Consider the following 20,618-nt stretch of genomic DNA (forward strand, 5'->3'; position numbering starts at 1 on the left):
CACTCCTTCCACTCTCATCTGACTCATACTTAAACTTAGGAAAATGAAACAGGTATCCCTGCATATTTTAAACATACATTAATAAGGTCTTATACCTTTCCAAAGTATGCAACACTTAATGTCTTACCAGCATTTCAATTTCAATAACACATTATAAAAGAGAACAAATACACCATAAAATAGACCGTGGGAGATGCAAATCTCCAAGTGGTGGTATTGTAAGTGATTCAGTCACCAAAAAAGCTAAATAACTTAGAGACTGTACTCCAAACATCTAACAATAAAACTTAATAGTATTAAATGATTTTGCTCTTTGCAAAATTTTTTAATTAGGTTTTTCATCTGTCATTAAGAATGCGCATGAATCAAAGTCTTTTAAAAACATACTATTTAAGATAGACCTCACCAGCAGTGTGCCTAACATTTTAAATAGCTTTTCTTTAAATTTTATACTAGATGTAAATGTAACTTATACCTGCTTCAGTACAGACGACTTTAATTTCTATATCTTTCCCCTCCTCTTCTTCCACTGATCTCATAAACTCTGTTTTGCTTCAAGACATTGAGTAACTCAGTCCTTCAGCGAGTGCTTTTATCTTATCTAAGCAACAGGAGGAAGCAGTGCAGTGGAGGAGGCAGAGGAGTGCAAATACCTAATTTATACATTGAGTCTTATCAAATGTTTTTGCTTCAATGCACTGCTTGTATCTTGACAGAAAAGTAACAGGTGTCAAAACCAAACAAATAAGAGGCCTTTCCCCCCCCCCCATCTACTGAAAACCCTTGCATTCAGAGAGAATGCAGTTTTCTTGTCTTACTACAAAATGTTTCCCACCATTTGGACTGTCTGCCAAACCAAAAATAGTACACGTTGCTTTATATATCACAGGACAACTCAACCAGCATCTCCATCAGCTGCCTCCTCTCTTCCTTTCAATAAAAAAAATAAAAAATTAAAAAAAAAAAATCTATACGCTCTGACAGATCTTTCTGCAAATTTAAGCTATTAGGATGGAGGACATCACATTTTCCACTAAAGTAATCCTCTGATGATCTCAAGGCACAGATGTTTTTATAATGTATCTAATTCCATAGGTATTGCATTACCTTTAATAAGTTTCCAGGATGATGCAGTTTGCTGAGTCAGCTGGTTAGCTACAGCTGGAACGTTTTGTTCAAACCACTCTCCCACTGGTCTCAAAGCTCTGGTCTGTTCAGCGTGATGGTTAATTACCTGGTTGAATGTTCGACTTCTATTATGAACGAATGAAACTCTCTCTCTATTAGTGATAATCCCAAAATACATTCAGTCATTAAATAAATGCATTTAGTACATTGCTTAAACACTAGTGGCCTTAAATTCATGTTATTTCAAAGTAACCCTGAAGAATGTATCCGGCCAGACTCCACCCACTTTTTTCACATCGCTTACATACTGTTATTCCAGGCTCGTATTAAACTAACTTCTTCAAGAACTGAGATGTTTTGCAAAAGTACAGAATTAACGGAAGTTATTCGATAGTCTCTGAACTAAAAGAGTTGCCAAGCCTCTGTACTAAATGACCCGGAATCCTGAATGTAACTGACCTCCAGGACTATTGGAACTCTTCAATTTGGGGGAAACAACAGTTTACCATGTCAATGTGGTGGCATAGGATCAGTAATTAATTCTATTTCCATCTTTAGTAAAAAAAACAAACAAAAACAAACAAACAAAAAAACCCAACCAAAAACCCAACCAAAAAAGTCCTTTGAGGTTAAAAGTGAGCACAAAGGAAATAGCAGAAGGAAGAAATCAAACAGAGTAATGAAATGGGAATAAAAGATTGAAGGGAAAAGAGAGAAGTGCCTAGGATTCAGGTGAAATGAAAAAGCCGAGTTGCCCTCCGAAAACGAGGGAAAATATTTGGGCCAACTAACCAATAAGTAATTATGTCCATTATCCAAATCTTTAAAATAAATTTGGAAATAGCACTCTAGATCTATTAAAAAATAGTACTATAAAAAGCACAATGTCCCTTAATAAGAATGAAAGGTCACATGTATGAAAAGAAAGCAATGAAACCCAGTAACATTTATCAGTATGACCAAAAATATTACATGCTTTCAAAAGGACTGAAAGAACATGCACCTTTTAGCCACAAGTCATTTACCAAATTGGCCGAGCTAATTTACATTTCATCTTTTTTTCCTTTTTTTTCTCCTTAATCAACCTGTACGCCTTTTCAACTGTCATTTCATTCTTCATCACATTCCTCACCAAAAAACAAAAAACCTCAATTTTGCTTGACACCCAGACATTTGCACCGCACTAGGCTGGAACTACACCAGCCAAGAATAACTTAGTCCGTTGAATTATTTAAGCAGTTGTTCGCACTCAATTAGATTTTCATGAAAGGTTAAGCAATAGACTGATTCGCAGAAACCTCTTCATGTTTATGGGAGGTATCTAACATAACACAAGGAGGTATTTAAAATTCATTCTTTTGAATGACTAAGTGGATACAAAATACTAATGTATCTATTTAAAAAAAAAAGTATTTTAAACTTAAAATTCCGCTTTCTCCATTTCTAATTAAAACACATTTCATTTAAGAAGAACATGAAAATATGTCCTTTGTGAAGTAAAATCTACTTTCAAAATAGAACATTAATTTCCCACTGTTAATGGGAAACTGGAGAAAAATACCAAATGCCCATCTAAATATGCACAGGTAATCTTTTCTTTATGTGCCAAAAAATAAACTGATTTAATGGAGCATTTTAATGGAAACAGGCCACACAAAGATGCTATTCTTATCGAGGAGAGGCTATGCCTCCTTTCTACTGCACATTTCCCCAACTATTTATTATCATCGTGGGGCTACAACCAGCAATGCCCAGAAGTGTTCTTTTGAACCAGACTTGCTTTACAGAGCACTAACTCCAGATCAATTTCTGTCTGATTTCCTTTCCCAAAGTGTTACAGAGCCTCTGTAATGAAAAGCTCCACAACTGCAAAACAGAAAATATATTAAAAAATTATTAAACATTTTTTCTGCCAGCAGGAAAAAGAAAGCATTCTATTGTAAAACCAATAATTAAAGAATACAGGGAATATAATATGTTCAGACTTTGATTTCTTTTTTTAAGGAATATGAAGACCAGGCAAGGCATAGAGGAATTTTAATGTGGAAAGACCTTAGAGGAGCACTGAAATAAAAGTAGACATTGGAAGGAATGAGACCAGAGTGTATGCTCACCTAAGTACAACTTCCAGAGGAAAACACACATTCCTCACTTTTTTCAGAACCTCTCCTTTTCAGCTGATGAGGAAGATTTTCTAATGTGTATTTAACTGCTAACCCTTAACGTCTGTTACCGCAAAAAATCAAATCAAGTGCATAAAATAAGAGCATGTATATTTAAAGCAGAGGTGGTTAAAAGGAAAGTGATTTTAAAAACTTAAGGTTACACAGATAGTCATGATTCCAAAATTAAAAAAAAATTGCTGAAGTTGCTCAATGCTCAGCAGGTCATTATTTTCTATAAGAAAACCTAAATTTTATTGGAAAGCCTTTAACAGTCCAGAGATGGAATCCAGGAATTTGTGAAGGGACCTTGACGCAATCACAAATTTATTTAGTTTACATTTCTTCCAGAGTTACGAAGAAAGATCATACAGCCTTTTAATTTTCCTAACAGGTAGTCTAGATCATGGAGTCTTTCCTCAACACAACTCCCAGGAGAAAGTCACCCTCGGCTGGAAATCTGTGTCATCACTACATGTGCTATTTCAAGAGATTTTTCACTTAGATCTCTCTCATCATTTCTTCACAACAGCAAATCAGCTTGAAGAATAAAACTTTAAAGCCACGTGTCTGTGATTTTCAAGAACTTGTGTGGAAAAATTGTCTTTTTAAGTTTGGAAGTACTGATTTTGTCAAGGAAAATTTTAAACAAACATGATAGACAAACATTTAGGACTCCTGTGTTGAGATACCTATGTACGCTAGTAAACGTGGGGTAAAATCTGTGCTAGCCCAAACAGGCTTGGCAGACATACTGGGGGGAAGGGGGGGAGGCTGGGAAAGAAAAAAAAAAAAATTAGATAAAGGCTACCATGCAACTCAACTACATAATTAAACTAAACCCTGAACATGGTGAAAAACTCTGTATTATGAACAAGATTCTGATCACCATGTGCACACTCCAGCACAATCAAAGGTGAATAATTCATAATCATTTTCAAAGAAAAAGTATGCATCACTCAACTTGGGGGAAACACAGGGGATTTCACTGGTATGATTTTTTCTTTAGGGACAACGACAAAGTGCCGCTCACCAGCAGGAAACTGAAGCACTGAACTGTGTTCCATGTGCCATAAATCAACACTGCAGCCTACAGGATGTCTCTCTGGTACCAACATGCCATCAATTTTTCAATAACCTCCTTAAATAATGGAATATGTGAACGGCGACAACAGTAATGAAAAATGAAATGTTTTGCACGCCAAAGACTCTAGAATAACATGGTTAATACGTTGCTTCTACAGTTAAATAAGGTTTTTAATATAAAATCTTTTCCCAAAAACCCCAACATGTTTTACCACAAAATCTGGATAGCCTTTGAAGTATTCAGGCTTTGAGCTCCATCGCAGCTGTTCCTAAACAACCTGGTTCAAAACAGGGTTTCTTTTGTGGTTTTAAAATTAACCAAGACAACAGCTTTCTGTGTTACAAGAACTGCTTGTACATTCACCCTTGGCTATCATTACACTTTCACGTTCCGTTGAGACAGCAATCTTTCACGCAAAGAAAGCTCTCCAGAAAAAATTCTTTTTAACAGTATTATTTAGATCCTGGTCTGGAATCAAATACGAAATTATTAACAGCACATGAATGAAGTCAGCATCCTGCTGTCCACTTCTTCACCAGTCAAAACCCAAGCTCAGTCATCTTTGACCTCTTTTTTTCCACAACAAAGAAGAAGGGGAAAAAAAAAAAAAAAAAAAAAGAGTAGGTTGTCTTAGTGGCCCATCAGTAGTGAGGCACAGAACCATCTGCAGAAACGCATTCAAAGAGACGTGCATGTGGTCCTAGGCATGAGGCCGACCAACCTGACAACGCTCACAGAGTGAACGGGGGCAGGCAGATGCCTGTCACGGGGAACTGACTCCACGAGTGGAAGACTAACAGGTTTTTAGCTTTTAGTCTTCTATTAACACTAGCAGAGAAAATATGTTTAAATTTATAGAAGGCATTTTATACCTGTAGTTATTAAATAATTTTAAGAAATGTTAATATTCCCTCTACTTTCTCAGAAGGGTTGGTCATTTTTCCTTTGTTATACAGAATATCAGTGCATGTAAAAGAACTAAGGCAATTTCTCAGCAACAACCATGTATGTTATGCACAATGTTTAGCTCTGAATAGGTATTTACATAATGACAAATTATGATAACAGGGAATGATATCAGCTCTGATTCTTCGAGACATCTAAAATTTCTCATGTGGGAAGCAGGATCACAAAACAGAAAAATCAGTACAATTCCAGACCTCAGTCAAAGAATGAAGCAAATGTTAAAAAACAGAAATGCAAAGCGATAAATCTTTCCACAATCATGACAATGTGGATGACGACCCTCACCAGTGTCACCAGGATTAGAAACATGTACTTCAGTCAGCAGTAATTAAGGGGGGAACAAGAAGCAATTAATCTCACACCACAAGAAGCTCTTCAATGACTTGACTGAATGAAAATTCCACAGCAATCTGCCAAAGTTAACTAAGTATATAACATTTCTATAGCAAACGAGAGATAAGATAGTGTTCTGTAGATAAAACAGCATGAATAATAAGAATGAATCGTGAATCTATCCCACAAAAAGAATCTGATGGTGGGGAGGAAAGCCTGAGAGCAGGATCCCTAAACACAGTTTATCATAAATTTAGTGACCTCCCCAGAACTGTGCTAAGTTATGCTAAGTAAGGATTAAGTATCCTTCCTTCTCAAGTGAAAAAGAATTGTCTGACCTCATGTAACTTCGGCCATCTTTTGTCCCACAGTAAATGCTTGATGTATCTTCACTATACATACTACACAATATTAAAAAATAAATAAAGAAAGAAAACCACACTAGTGTCAGTATTTCTTCCAAGTGGACAACTCTATCCCCCTCCCTCCTTCCCTTCTCCCCGACAAAAAAACATAGGAAGAGAGAAGAATGACAGACTTCTCAAAATAGCTGATTCTTAGGAAAAGAATTTCTTACGTCCTGATCAAAAATAGGAAGAAAAAGCTGAAAACAAAGTTTTAAATGTTAACACCCTGCAATTTGGCAACCAACAAGCCAAGTGGCTCATTTGTAAGTCAAAACCAGAAGTTTTAAGTTTTGTGCAAGTTATTAGTTTCAAAACATTTTTGCTTAAAATAATCCATTAATGAGCTGTGAACTGAATCAAAATGCAATGAATACTCTTCAGAATACACCATCTCACTTACCCAATTAGCAACTAAGTCTAAGGCATGATTTTCTGAGACACGATTGATAGGCTTCCTGGCTTTCCAATGAAGAAGAGTTTTTCTGAATTTAAAATAGCCCAAGTATCCCTTTCAACACATTTAACATTCGAATTCTTGTATATGCTGTTACATTGCTGATACAGAACATGGTACCTAAATATATGCTTTCAAGTATATTTTATCTCATATATAGTGTTTTCCACACATGAAGAAGTCACATCTCTACCACATCAGGCACTGAACATCTCAGAAATGCCAAAGGGACCAGGAACTCTGCGGGTTGCAATGCTTCAGAACAACATTAATGTCAGAGTAACCTGTGCAAGATACACTTTCTTCTTAAACATAATGTTGCTTGTGTATATTCTTCCCTATTAATAACTACTGTTTTCTATCCTGCTTTCCCTCCCCTTCATTAAAAGCTCTTGAAGAAAAAGACAAGTTGACTGTAATTGTTATTTACTATTTGGACTCCATCACTCACAGAGTGCAAACTTTGTTTGCAAAACTCATTCTCAATGCAGTTACTACTTAAATGGTAAGAAAACTATGCAAGCAGAAAGTGTTAATTACAACAGAAATTGGAGCATGTGTTAACTAGATACAACAATTCAGCTTGCAGCACTTTGACAAGTCAGAGCTCAGAAGTGAGAAACAATAATAGATTTTTAGTTTATTTTCTTGATGCTGTATGCTCAGGGTATTTAAACTAGCAGCATAATAAAATATTAAACTGCACAGCTCACAGGGTGTGAAATTCACAAGCAAAACACTCATCTACCAGTACGGCATAAAATTTTTTTAGACATAATACCCAATAATCTGCCACAGACTGTCACTACGGATTCTACTTTATATGACGTGCAGATGCTATCAGAAAGTCTAGCTGCTCTATGTAAAAAGCAAGTGCCACGGGGCACTTGAATAATTGCACATCCCTTGCTGGTCACCGTAGCAGTTCAGTAAGCCACAGAGTGTATTTGTTCATTCTTTGCAGCTGGTAATTCAAAAAGATAAGGTGGGACCCAAATCACACCTAGAAATTTCCCCTGAGCCAACAGCACTGACCTGCTGGACCACTCAACCTTAACGGCCGCTGTGTACTCGAGGAGCGGCCGTGTGTCAAATGTCTGATTGCAGTAAGTTGTACAGACGAACAGCAAACGGCTCCTCCATTCCCACAGCTTCTGCGGGCTTCCACAGAACGAGAGGTCAGAACAGTTCATTCTTTTCATATCACCTCACCCAAATTTCCATTCACCCAGAATATTCACCTGAGTAACTCTGGTTTATTTGGTTAATGTGTGGTAAAGACAGACCCAGTTAACAATGCTGAAATTTCATACTAACAACTTTATAACAGAACCCATATTTCATAAAAAGATCAGAATTTCCAAATGAGTATCTTTATTCTTATATTAAGGTCACCCGTTGAAAACCATGTTTTAAAAAAAGCACGGTAAAGTTTCATCCCTGAGGCTGAGCTCTATCAGGAAAAGGGATGATCACGCTCCCTTCCTTGAGTGTGCATCATCATCTCTTCCCCTGAGCTCTGGCACTTCTCTCACCTCTTGATGAGCCAACTCAATTCACAAGGCCAGCAGAAAACTAACCAGGGATTTAAAAAAACTTAAAAAAAAAAAAAAAAGAGGGGGGGGATAAAAACTTTTCCTTTGCTCTGGAGATCTGACTCAGATGACACAAAATTCAGAGTGGCACAAGAACAATCACAAGGAAGGGGTAAGAACCTTGTCATTCCACAGCAAGCTGCTGGATCATCTCCTCCAACTTCTCAAGTCATATTTAATGTTTGGATTGCCTCTAATTTCCCAGAAACCAGAAAAATCACTCCGTAACCAGTGCATACCTAGGATCCTGTCATACTATTTAAGAGAGAAAACAAATATTGTGCAACTATTCCGATTGTCAGTTACCATCCCTTAAAGATAAAATTTTATCTTTGACATAGCCTAATGTTTTTCTTGGCCTGCTTTGTAACACACGTGGCTGGCCAAAACTAAAATCAGCCATCAGTAACCAAGCAGTGGGGAAAAAAACCCACTCCAAAACCAAAACCCAAACAACTCAACAGGTTAAAAAATTCTAAGTGAAAACATTGTAATAAATCCTTATAATAAAACAAGCATCAGCTTTAAAAGTTTAGGAGAACTTTAACTACGCAGCACTTCAGTTATTCTTTTGGAGCATAATTCAGGACTATTCTGGCTTTCTTCTTTCAAGGAGATATGTTTGCTGTAGCCTCTATAATTACACAAGAAATGATCTTGCCAGGGTGCGAACTGACAACTCCATCTTCAAATTTAGTTTGGCAGAGTAACTTGACTGAACTGACGACATGAAAGAAGGAGGCTCACCAATAGAGTCTGAGGATAAAGATTGTATACTTGGTATAGAAAAACTCTAATTCTTCTAATTCTTCACTCTTCCTTCTGCTCCTGTCCTTCTCTATTTGAAACAATACCATCACAATAGTCTTCAGTGCCGAGGGGAGAAAAGAGCATCATGATGGAATGGCTGAAATCTTCATCACACAGAGTGATTTTTACATACATCTCTGCTATGCTCAAGTCAATGGGAAAAACAGAAACTGCAGACTTCAGAAATCACATAAGATTTACAGGAGCCATTGGAGCTCTCAGAAGACACCTCAGATAATGCACACCAAGCCTGAAAATTATTCTTCTGGATGAGTGTGAGGGCCCCAATAGCTAGACAGTTTATATTACAGACATTTAAAAGTTTAAATGATGGAAAAATGGAGAATAAAACTGAAAGTAGATATCGTATATGGGATTTTTTTGCTCCCATTAATCATAAAACATGAAGCAGCTGAGATAAAGATCAGAAAGAAAACTACTAGTGCAGAGTTACAGTGAAAAACAAGCAATAGAGAAACAATAGTGGACAACAAGTAAAACAAAATTCCATTTACATTTATTAGGTAAAAGTGTTAAAGTGCTTATTTCCTGAGTTATTAGATATTCGGCTTTTTTAGTCCACATTTTCCCAAAATTCTGGGCCATCAGACAGAAATCACTTCACTGGGATTGTCAGAGTAAGGCAAAAGACACAGCTTTATAATCTGGCAATAAGCCTTTCTTTTCAAAGAGAAAAAAAAAAAAAACCACCAAGAAAAACCAAACCCAAAGGGTCACTTCAGTGTCACGAGCCCAACCTCAGCCCTCTGCAGTCACGGAAAAAACCCCAGTGACTTCCAGAGGGCATTGCACAGAGTCGTTAGTGCCAGGAGAGAGACACGGAGTGCTTCTTTAATTCCTGTGTTGTTTAATTACTCTTCCATCATTTTGCTCTACTTTTATTGTTAGGTACTTGCGCATAATTTGAGATAACAAGGATGGCAGAATTCTATTCCCTGAAGTCTTTTCTTGTTTTTAGGGTTTCTTACATACTGTAATAGCACCATTGCAGCTGTTTGGCTCAAACAAATAAGCCTTCTGGAGTAAGAGAATACCTTTCCCTTGAGAGCAGCAAGCAAATGCTGTGCAGAAAGTGAGTATCATTATTAATTTACAATTATTTCGTAACTTATCCCTGATATGCCAGCCTGTTTAAAGGCCTCCTTTCTTTTCGTCCCAATGAATGTGATGTTGGATATTAGCTATAGTTACAGCATCTAAAACTAGATCACACATTGAAACATTCTGCTTCCTGTACCATTTTAAAGCTGTAACAGTGTAAATTACATTCTCTAACATTAAAATGATGCAGCAAGTTAATGTTTATGTTAACTTCAAAGAACAGATTTCTGTCATAAAACACACTTGGTGTGAACAGATCCCTACATCCTGCAAATATTTACAAACGGGAGTAAATCTCTTCCTCGACGTACTCCTACAGCTGTCAACAGGAATATCAAGGAAAATATTACTCTCGATAAAGCATTTATCCATGCATATTATACCTAAATACACCTAACAAAAATTTAAGCAACCTTATGGAACCCACCCGATGTAACTAGATAATTCCTCACTTAAGCACTCTGCAGTCACTGCAGCTGCACCATGGAGCAACCATCTGTGGTGCAAACAACTATTTTTCTATTTAATTTCAAATTCACCTTTTAACTGCACAAACCTAATGGTTTCCAATTTTTCCTCCATACGCATTACAAGCAAAAAGACACTGTGGAATGTTTATCTCTTATCTGGATATTGTCATTTTACTGTCTCAAACTTCTTAAAACAAGCTTTTCGCTAGGGAGGAAATCAGTCAGCATCAGACCTAGTGGGGAAACCCTGCACTTGCTCAATGTCTATGGCTCTTACATAGTTCCAGATGTTCAGAACATTAATAATGCACTAACTCAAAACCTCTTTTTGAAACTTTAGAATGTGCAAATTGCATTAAAACCTCTTTGCCCTCATTAATGGTATTGTTACAATCCCAGTACTCTGGAAAATGTTTTTTGGCATTTGTTTAACTTTGTGATATTGCCATTTACTCATTTTAACAGCCAGTGCTCAAATCTTAATGCTTTTAATAGGCCTGGCTAAACAGACTACCATCTTTTGTAAATTTATTGAAGTAATTTATTAAATAAGTAAAAGTTGTCTGAAGGCAGTGTTGGGGTTTTTTATTGATAGCAGAAAAAAATGCGTTTCTTATAATTCATTTACAAAACTGTGTTTCAGGAAAGTTTTAGAAATGAAAATATTCTGTTCTTTTTTCAGTGTTATGACCAATTCATTTGCTGCCCCTCTGATGTAGACTTCTTTAAAAAAAAATAATTTCTACCAACCTCATACAAATCTCAGTAAGAAAAGGGGCCTGTCTTAAACTAAGAAGAGCCAGACATTCAGAATTAATACTGAAATTGTATCCCTCCCTCAGTCTGTCATATGCAGGGGTGGCACATTTATGTCCAGGCCAGCAGACAGTATATTCGAGGACTTGGGCTCATATCCAACGCAGACACACTGCTGTGCAACGGCAGAAGAGTAAAATAGTCAGAGGTTAAACTCAGGTCCCTCCTGTTTATTCCAAATAACTACTTAGACTGAACCTGAGGATTCTCAGTCTGTTTGAAAACAGCACAAGTCAGACCTATTGCCGTGCTCTGCACTGCTCAGAGTTAATGAGCATCGTTAAGACCTGCTTGCCTAAAGTTGTGTAATACTGCCAAAAATGGTTTGTCAACAGAATGGTAAGCAGCGCTGGTCTGCACCTTCACTATAGCTTTCGTTGATACCTTAAACATGGAAGGGAGCCAAGACAATAAACAGAGGTGTTCCTGTCCAAATGGATTTGCTGACACCAATCTGCCTGTTCTCACTGAAGAAAACACAATCAGCCAAGGCAAGGAGAAAAAGGGATGAGACTGAGAGTACACTTAAACTCTGAACTAGCAGCTCTTAAAATTATGAGATACATAGAAACTCAAATGTGAAATTCAGCATTTATTTTTTGCAAGTGACAAAAGTTACTATACATGTATCATTATAACCTTACCCCAAAATTCTCAAGGGAAACAGCAAATGCAATGCAGCATTAATTGGTCTGTACCTACATGTTAATAGTTTCACCTTCCTAACATAGTACTTGGCAATGCCAATTTATGATGAAGGACATTTTTTCATTAGTAGTAGGATTGAGACTGCCAGATGTATTCAAGATTGGATATTGAACGGTTTTGTCTCAGATTTATTGTACACAAAATTAATGACCTATATGCATGGAAAAGTAACAACTAAACGTTGCTAGAGCTGACTGTATTGCAAATATTTACCCTTATATTTAAACCTCAAGTTCAATAGCATCTGTGATAAAGTGACCTAAAAATGATTTTTCTCATGGTTTTGGTTGCTTTTAAATTATACTGTTAGTTACAAAAGTGCTACTTCAATAACGGAGCAGTGCTTTCAATTAGCCTTGTAATTCCTGTTTCCTCTTTCACTTTGTTCTGTTGTTCTTTTCCTCAATTCCAGCTCACAGCAAAGGGCAGGAACAAAACTCAAACCCACCCATTAATATAGGACGTATAAGAACCTTCTCTAGGATATACCAACTAACCTTACTGGAAATAAGTCAGTCTGAAAAAAGGTAATTCACAAGAAAAGTGCTCTAGGAAACAAATGCCTTAGACCACTTTGTTCCAACATAGTATTTGTTAAGGTTGGAATCACTGCAGTGCACAGCAGAAGCTCCAGACAGTCCAACAATTTTCCAGCACATACTGTTTAACTGTAAGAAAGTCTTTCTACTTCTTCCATGATTCTCCACTAAATTCTCCTAAAACCATTAATTGATTCTTTTTGTGTGTGTAACTTCCAATGAATGTTAACGCAATATAAGAAACACTTAACAATTCTGCATTCATTTTCTTTTCCACTTCTGTTATCTTCACTACTTCTGCAATTAACTGCCCATTAGAGGTAAAATTCATACGAGACCATAGCTGTAAACCTCAAACAACTGTCACCTGCATTTTAAAACAGTAAGACAACTGGCATGAAAAAAAATAGAATCAATTTTGCAGACATTTGGATACAAACATTTCATAGAAAGTATAGCAAATAATTTTTTTTAATGTGGATTTAGACCATTCAGCTACTTCTAAGAGGTTCACGACACAGACAACAAAGCTGTTACTATTCCTATCTTCGTAGGCTAGTGTTTCTTGAAATTCTCTTCATTTTTCAAAGATATTTCCCCTACAAAACTATTTAATAGTTTTGCATTTGCATATAATTTGCATATAATGCAAAATACATAGCAACACTGTGCAACTACCACGTAAAATTGCTATTTGACCTCAAAAGTGAAAGCCTTTTTAAGGAAAGCAGATACGAAATAAATATGATTAATCTGAAATGATGGAGAACATGACATCTTAAAGGTGTGGGAGAAAAAGAAAAAAGCAGTAAACAAATCTTGGATTCTCAAGTGAAGAACACATCAGTTCGTAAGTTTTACTGATGAAAACAGGCATTCAAAGCCTTTTAAGCAACCGTCTTATTTTAAAAGCTTTACTTCCAAGTTATGGCTCAACAATTAGCAGATACAGATTAACAAACAATGCCTCTCAGAAAAAAAACAAAGCAAAAACAAACCCCAACACACCAACATTAACATTATTGTCCAAAGCTTATTTTGTAAAAAAGCTACTAAAGAAAGGTCAGTTAATTCATCATGATGGATTATCACTAAAATTTATAAGCATTAGCATTTTTCTCCTTGCTGGATACCTTGACTTTGATATGACACATATTGAATGAATCATCTAAGATGCAGGCACCAGGCAAGATATATCTTAATGCAGACAGGTTGGCGACATGAACCCTAATGGTCTTTATCTTAATCTTGTTTAAAAGCATCTTAGATTTCTGAGTAATCTTTTCACCTTCTGATATTCTCTTTTATAGAGTGTTTTTGTTGGAGTTGCTACTGATTTTCACATAAATGCATTTTTGTTGCATAGTATCACCAGCCTTAGTAGCCCTAAAAATGATCTAGGTTTGCAACTTGGTAGATGTTAAGATAAAGCTTATTTTTAAAAAAGTCAATGTACCAGAACTCCGATAATGACAATAAAAATTTGTATGTTATTGTAGATTATCCCATTCATGAAAGATGGCATTGCAGCTGTTCATAACATAAACATAAACCTGTCAAATGTGGAGATGTATATCTGATGCATTGTTTTCTTCTCATCCATATGTTTTCCTCCACTGCATTATTAACTTTGGATATTTGCCATGTGTATATTTTAAACTGTGACTCTTCAACAAAAAATATGTTTATTCAAATACCTGATTAAAATAAAGGCGAGTTTATCTACTATTGCTTTTATCATATTCACATTGCATCTAGTAATTTTCAAATTACACAGAGATAACAAGGTGGGAGACTTTTCCCACAAACTTGTACTGAGCTCTTTCTGCTACTGCTGCTTTGATTAAAAAACAAAACAAAACAAAAAAAACCAAAACCAAAAAAAAACCCAAAAAACGGGATAGAGGGGCACAGAGGAAGATAACAGGTGAATTATTTTTAAATCAGTTTTTTTTTTTGCAGTAATAGCAGTTCATACATTAGGTAAAAAGGTCTTTGGAAGTATTTTCTTAAGCTGATCATTAGGAAAGGATGCAGGTTTACAATGTCGCGGCCTTTAAATTCTTTACAAAACAGTTGAGTGACATTCTACAGATTATAAATATCTTGTTGTAAGGGGCACTCCAGAGCAAAACATAGACAAGTGACTACTACCTCTTCCTGGCAGTAGACAGCTTCTTCAAAGAAATCTAGAATCTCCCAGGAAATATCTACCTGAAGAAACGCTAATAGAGAAAAATGCAAGCCATTAATGGATCCTTTTTGCCCACATTAGCACTGGAAGGAGTATGTGCCTAAAATGCTAGCTCCTACAGCAATGTACTCTACTGACATTTATAACGTTCGTCCCAGATGTTCTATAAGCGGCATCCAGTTTTCCCATTTTATGATTAGGTTAATGTGGTGACATTTAGACATTTTACTTGCCCTCTATTTATTTGCACTTGGAAACTTTCTAGTAGGTTGTTATCTCTTCTAGGTGAGGATGAGATATTTTTTCTCTCTATTACACACTTCAAAATCTGAAACAAATCATTACATTTCTGCCAGAGTCTGTTTCTCTAGCTCTAATATGAATACAGGGGTCATCACTTTCACCAAGTATTCGTAGATTACTTCTTTAATGTATACAAAACAACCTCAATTTCCAGACCAAATATAGAGAAATAAGTATTACTCATGAAACCCCTCAAATTCCAGACTGAGAAGTTCAAATGGTAATATTTTCTATTTCTGCCATAAATTTGTTTTATTTCTGACATTATGTAATGAAGTTCTGAGTAACAGGACAAGCAGGCAGGGAACACTGCTTGGCTGCTAGCTCTAGGGTCCCAACATCGCTCATCACAAACTGTGTCAGGCAGGGTTCTCAACTTCTGCTTCCTGGAGCAGGTGTTACACCCTTCATTGTTCCTACTCCCATAGACCGAGGCCAAAAAGTGTTGATTTACCATTCTTACAGCAAAAAAGAACATATACCTATATTTTACTGAAGTGAACAGAAATGAATGAAAGTGCAGTTAGATGCTGTTTCCGTCTCTAGCACCTTATATAGAAACAAGGAAAGTAACATACAATCTACTACCTGAATGAAATTAATAAAGGGCTTTCCAGAAAAATAAAATTAACTTTTTTACAAAGCAAAATAATTAGGGATAATTGTCAGAGGCATTTTCAGGCAAACAGGTAAAAATGTGCAGCATGAACGCGGAAAGTGAGGTAGTGAAACAGCCAGAGGCAGGCAAGAAGCAGGGCTTCTGCCGGAGGTGCAGAGCAAAAGGGCATTGTTGTTGAGCCACAAATTCTTAAAACTAAGAGTACGTTGAACTAAAAAACGCATCTCTAAGAGTAACCAAACTCAAATCCAATGTACATACCTAAATTCAAGCTCACCAAATTACCTGGATAGATGGGACTCAAAAGTCAGAGCACTGCCCTCAGCCTTCCAGACATTTAAAAAAAGCTTTACTTTTCACCTATTCCAAAGTTGAAACTCCAATTCATAAAACAACCTGAACCCTCAAAAAATCTGCTTATCTCACAATATTTAATATATGTGGTCATGTACCTCACTAAATTAATCAGATCTTGATTGCCTTGAAAAATTTCTTTAAGAGCTGCAGTTTTTTAAAGAGACGTAGCAATTTTCCCATGAAAATCTCTGAAAATCAGTTTTGAAATGCAAATGTGCAGGTAAGCAATATTCTGTATGATGATGAAAAATACCTTGTTTTCCCTGTACTAATATGCTTATCCTTACATTATTCTGTGCTTTCAACATATTAGTCTCAGACTCAAAGGCAACACAGTCCAGAATAAAAGAAGTAGAATGAAAAAGGGCATCCATAGAAAAATATTGGCAATGTGATTTTAAAATATCATCCTTCAATTGTCTGCAATTTATATTTATCAATACTTTCGCTAGGATCATGGAAGTGTTCCCACAAAGAAAAAAAGCACTCAACGTGTTTAGCGAGGTGACCTTTCAGTAAAACATAAGGGCAGCGTGAGGGGAAAGGGTACCAGAGCTGTCCAGCAATCTCTTTCCTTCTTTATTAAATGTCATTACAAAATCTCTCTATACTTTCAATTCAGATTACTAGTCTCATAAAAACTCACATAAATATTTTTCAGATCTGTATACATAAGATCAGCAATCACACACTGTTCAACATTAGAATAACGACGATAGTGAAAACTGAAATATGCCATTTCAATTTTTAAATAAATTGAGTGCAAAATTTATTTTCAGATTGTTAACTTCGCATACAAATGCGGAGTTTTGTGAGCTAGGTTAAAGAAATTTATAGTCAGTAATCTGCTTTTTTCAATTACTCTACATTACCTGGTCTAATGTGGTCACCTAATGGTCACTGTCAGTAATTGCACTGATGACTGCAATTTTTTATATACACCCAGTGAAGAAAACCCCCTCGCTTTGCAGCCTCTTCAGTTAAATAGTAAAACTAACATGAAGGTTTTGTAAAAAAGAAGAAATCGGTTTTATTTCATTTTTTAAAATATCCTCTGTTAAGGATCCTTAGAGATGAGAGAAACGGTCCGAAACCTTTATTTCCATTATGCTTGGGTTTTTGTTCATTTGGTAGGATTTTTGTGTTTGCTTTTTTGAAAGGTTTTAGTTTTGTTTGCTGAGAGGATTTTTAAAAATATCATAAACAATGGTATAAATGAAAAAAGTCACACTCTTGCAAGCATTACAAGAAAAATGGGCATGAATTACAGAATTATATTGCGGGTTTATATTCCTGTTCCTCAGAGCTGACCATAAATAACAGTAAGAACTAATGGAGTAGAAAGCAGAACTACTGTGAGGTACAGATTAACCATAATTAGATATTTGTTGTCAGTGAAATTAGATATTACATGGTTTGAAATTGAGAAATTTGATTCCTTTCAGCCAATGCCAGTGAGCAATTCTCCCCGACTCAAGAAAAATATACTAGAATCTCCGATGCAGTGAAATGGAACAAGAAACAAGGAAGAAGAAATTAACTGGATGAATACCATATTCAAACAGCATACAAAGAAAATGCAAAGGCATTCTTGCTGCTGAGTTATAAAGTTTCCTTTCAAGATGTGTGCTTACATGGAGGAGATTTTGGGGTGTTTTTTTGGTTTTGGTTTTGTTTTTTTTTTTAATTCTAAAACAGTCAGGGAAACAATTCAGAAAAAAACTGCAGTTCAGTCTCGCTCTTTTTCTGGTAAAACTAACTGAAACCATTGTACTCATTAACTAAGATACAGACATCTGTCAAAAACGAATATGAACATGTTTTTTCATTAAAACAAACTTATATGCCAGTCAATATGACATCCAAGAAATTAGAATATAATATAATCACAGTGTGTTACTACAATACCTTTATTTTATAAACATTTATGTACGTTGATGCATAAAGCAAAAGATTACACAGCAGAGTGTGTTTTTAGAGAAAGAATATGAGTTCAGATTTCCTTACCTTATAGGATGGCAAAAAGCACAGAATTCCTTGGCCAACTGTTTGACACACTGAAAGCAGAAGTGCTCCCACCTCATCTTGGAACTCAAAGGTCTCTGTATGCTGGAACGTGGCACACAACTTCCGACCGTTAGGGCCTGCTCCAATGGTGCCAACCCAAACCTGGTGCATTTCATATTAAAAAAATTAATTTGAAAATACGCAACACAAACTGTATTAAATTACATTAGGTTAAAAAAAAAATTCACGTGTGAAGGAAAATATTGAGATATGTCTAAACAAATTAATTCCAGTATTTAAAAACAGAAGAGAAATTGCAATAACTGACATAAGATGGCTATTACCAAAATAGCATGACTTTGACTTTTCCAGGGGAGCATGCATCTAAAAATTGCCCCTTTTTTCATTTGAAAATGTCCTTTACAATTGCATTAATCCAAGCAGTAGACTGTTCTGTACATTTCTTTTTACTTACAGAATGGGTTTGTCATCATTTTTACTTGCAAGTTATCATTTCTTTTACAATAGCCAGCATTACAACTCAGGAGAGGGAATAACAATGCAGAAGTTTACCTGTGAGTTCCGAATAACGTGATTTGCCTCCAACTGAATCGAAAACTTCACGCCAAGCTCTGAAGAGAATGAATCCATTGGAGAGAGCGTACCAGATGTCAGAACAATTGTTCTAACATCGCTTAAGTCTGAAAAAGCCTAGGTTGGAAAAAGAAAAGGAATTTAGAAAAACCAATACAATCACTTTAAGATTTTATATGTATTTGTTATCACTCAAATTACTTCAGACCTTCTACTTCACACTCAGCTTACCACAGCAGGATTCAAGCACCAGAAGTTAAGCATGTGGACTAAGGTTTTCTGACGCAAACTCCTTTTATGCTTGGGCCGTGTAAAGAACGCACTTGTATCTGAAACATCCAATTGGTTTTCATTCATCCAAGTGTAAGTTTGTTGTAGAGCAACTCTGTAGTCATCTGCATACCTATATAGAGAAATATAAATATCAATAAAAACTACAATTAAGCAATCAAACTGTAAGCATTAAGCTCATACAAAGCAAAGACAGTGTTGCTACAATGCATTTATCATTTAAGTATAAAAAAAAAATTTATACTTTCAGAAAAAACAGTGAAACTTTAATTAATATTCTAAAATAAGGTTTAAATCAGAAATTTTTAGTAACTGCTGGCATTAGTAGTCAAGCTATCAAGACAGTCAAATGATAAGTGCTATGCAGAAAAACAAACCCCATGCATATTTAACTTGGCAACACATCAAGAAAATTTACACCTAACCTTCAAATAAATTTCTCCAATATTTGAATTCATCTGTGAATGAAAAAGAAATAATTTGGTAGTATTTAAATTCTTCCCACATAAATAGATTTTCCAAAGCTTTATGAAATGTAGGTTTTGCTCAGAAGCACCATAACTGAGGTGTTGCATAAATGATAGAGGCATTTTGGCAAAGCAGCTGAATTAAAGACAACCACGCAGCTCAGGCTATGTATTTGCACTGACCTGCTCTTATCTTTAAAAAGATATGAAAAAACCATGAATAACCCTTTCAGCACAATCTGAGTGGCAGGGCTCACAACTGGTATCTCAATAAGTTCCTCTTTACCAAGCATTGATATTTTTTCTTCTTTTTCCAGGACAGTAGCAAGATGTTTCTGTAAGAGGCAAACAAATTCCACATTAACAACCTTCAAAGCATCTTCTCAAAACCAAAACTAATAGAGATACAAGACTATCAGCACACTGTTTCAAAAGTTCGCCTAAGATGTTAAAATTAGACTGAAGACAGAATTGGAAAGGGAAAGTAACAACGCTTTTAATATATTTGGCTTACACAGAAAGGAGGGATAGACTTGAAAGTAGGATAAATACATTTCAGCAGTCAATAAACATGCAGGTGGATAGAACAGACGAAACTATCACGGACTCAATAGTTCAATTTAAATAATTGAACATGATCAATTATATCCTTTAACACATTGATTCTCCACAAATTCCAGTAGCTCAAGTGGATTACTCCTGGTTTTCATCAGGTACCATTTTCAGACAGCTTTTCAATATTGCAGTAAATTAAATGATGTGTTAGCATTTAACTTAGCATTTTAAGATGTTTAACAACATCAATATTATGCCCTCTGTACTCATTTACATAGCATACAACATTACCTGTAAAATGGGAAAGGTAATATCAGTTATTCCCATTTTGTGCAAAATGGTGAGCATTTCTTTTCCACTCCAGACCTTACAGGAAGTTTCATACCCTCTTTCTACTAGTTGACTTGAGCTCTCCTGTAACCAGCTGAAAAAGAGAGAAATCAGAAATAATTCCAGTATTAATTTTAGAGATTTGGAGATACTTTGCAGGTACAAACCAAACCTCAACAATTGCAGCAGACTTCTATGAGGATGATAAATATTTTACTACATCTAAGTAGAGAGATTCTGCTGTTCCTTATGCCAGTTTTCCACTGTTGAACTAACTTCTACAGAACTGCTCTTGATGCAGCTC

At 35.8% G+C, this 20,618-nt stretch overlaps 1 protein-coding gene across 2 annotated transcripts in view; it reads right to left on the reverse strand.

The window, feature by feature from the left end:
- The window catches only part of BRIP1 (BRCA1 interacting helicase 1), a 63,301-nt gene that overhangs the window by 27,073 nt on the left and 15,610 nt on the right, over positions 1-20,618 (reverse strand). For both annotated transcript variants that reach the window (XM_063342103.1, XM_063342102.1), the window contains exons 10-14: positions 20,276-20,408; positions 19,613-19,764; positions 18,903-19,074; positions 18,651-18,788; positions 18,078-18,239 (exon numbers count right to left, since the gene is read on the reverse strand). In XM_063342103.1, coding sequence (XP_063198173.1) covers positions 18,078-18,239; positions 18,651-18,788; positions 18,903-19,074; positions 19,613-19,764; positions 20,276-20,408 — 757 coding nt within the window. The remainder of the gene's footprint in view (positions 1-18,077; positions 18,240-18,650; positions 18,789-18,902; positions 19,075-19,612; positions 19,765-20,275; positions 20,409-20,618) is intronic.

Source organism: Chroicocephalus ridibundus, chromosome 7, assembly GCF_963924245.1.
Source record: "Chroicocephalus ridibundus chromosome 7, bChrRid1.1, whole genome shotgun sequence".
Taxonomy (NCBI): Eukaryota; Metazoa; Chordata; class Aves; order Charadriiformes; family Laridae; genus Chroicocephalus; species Chroicocephalus ridibundus.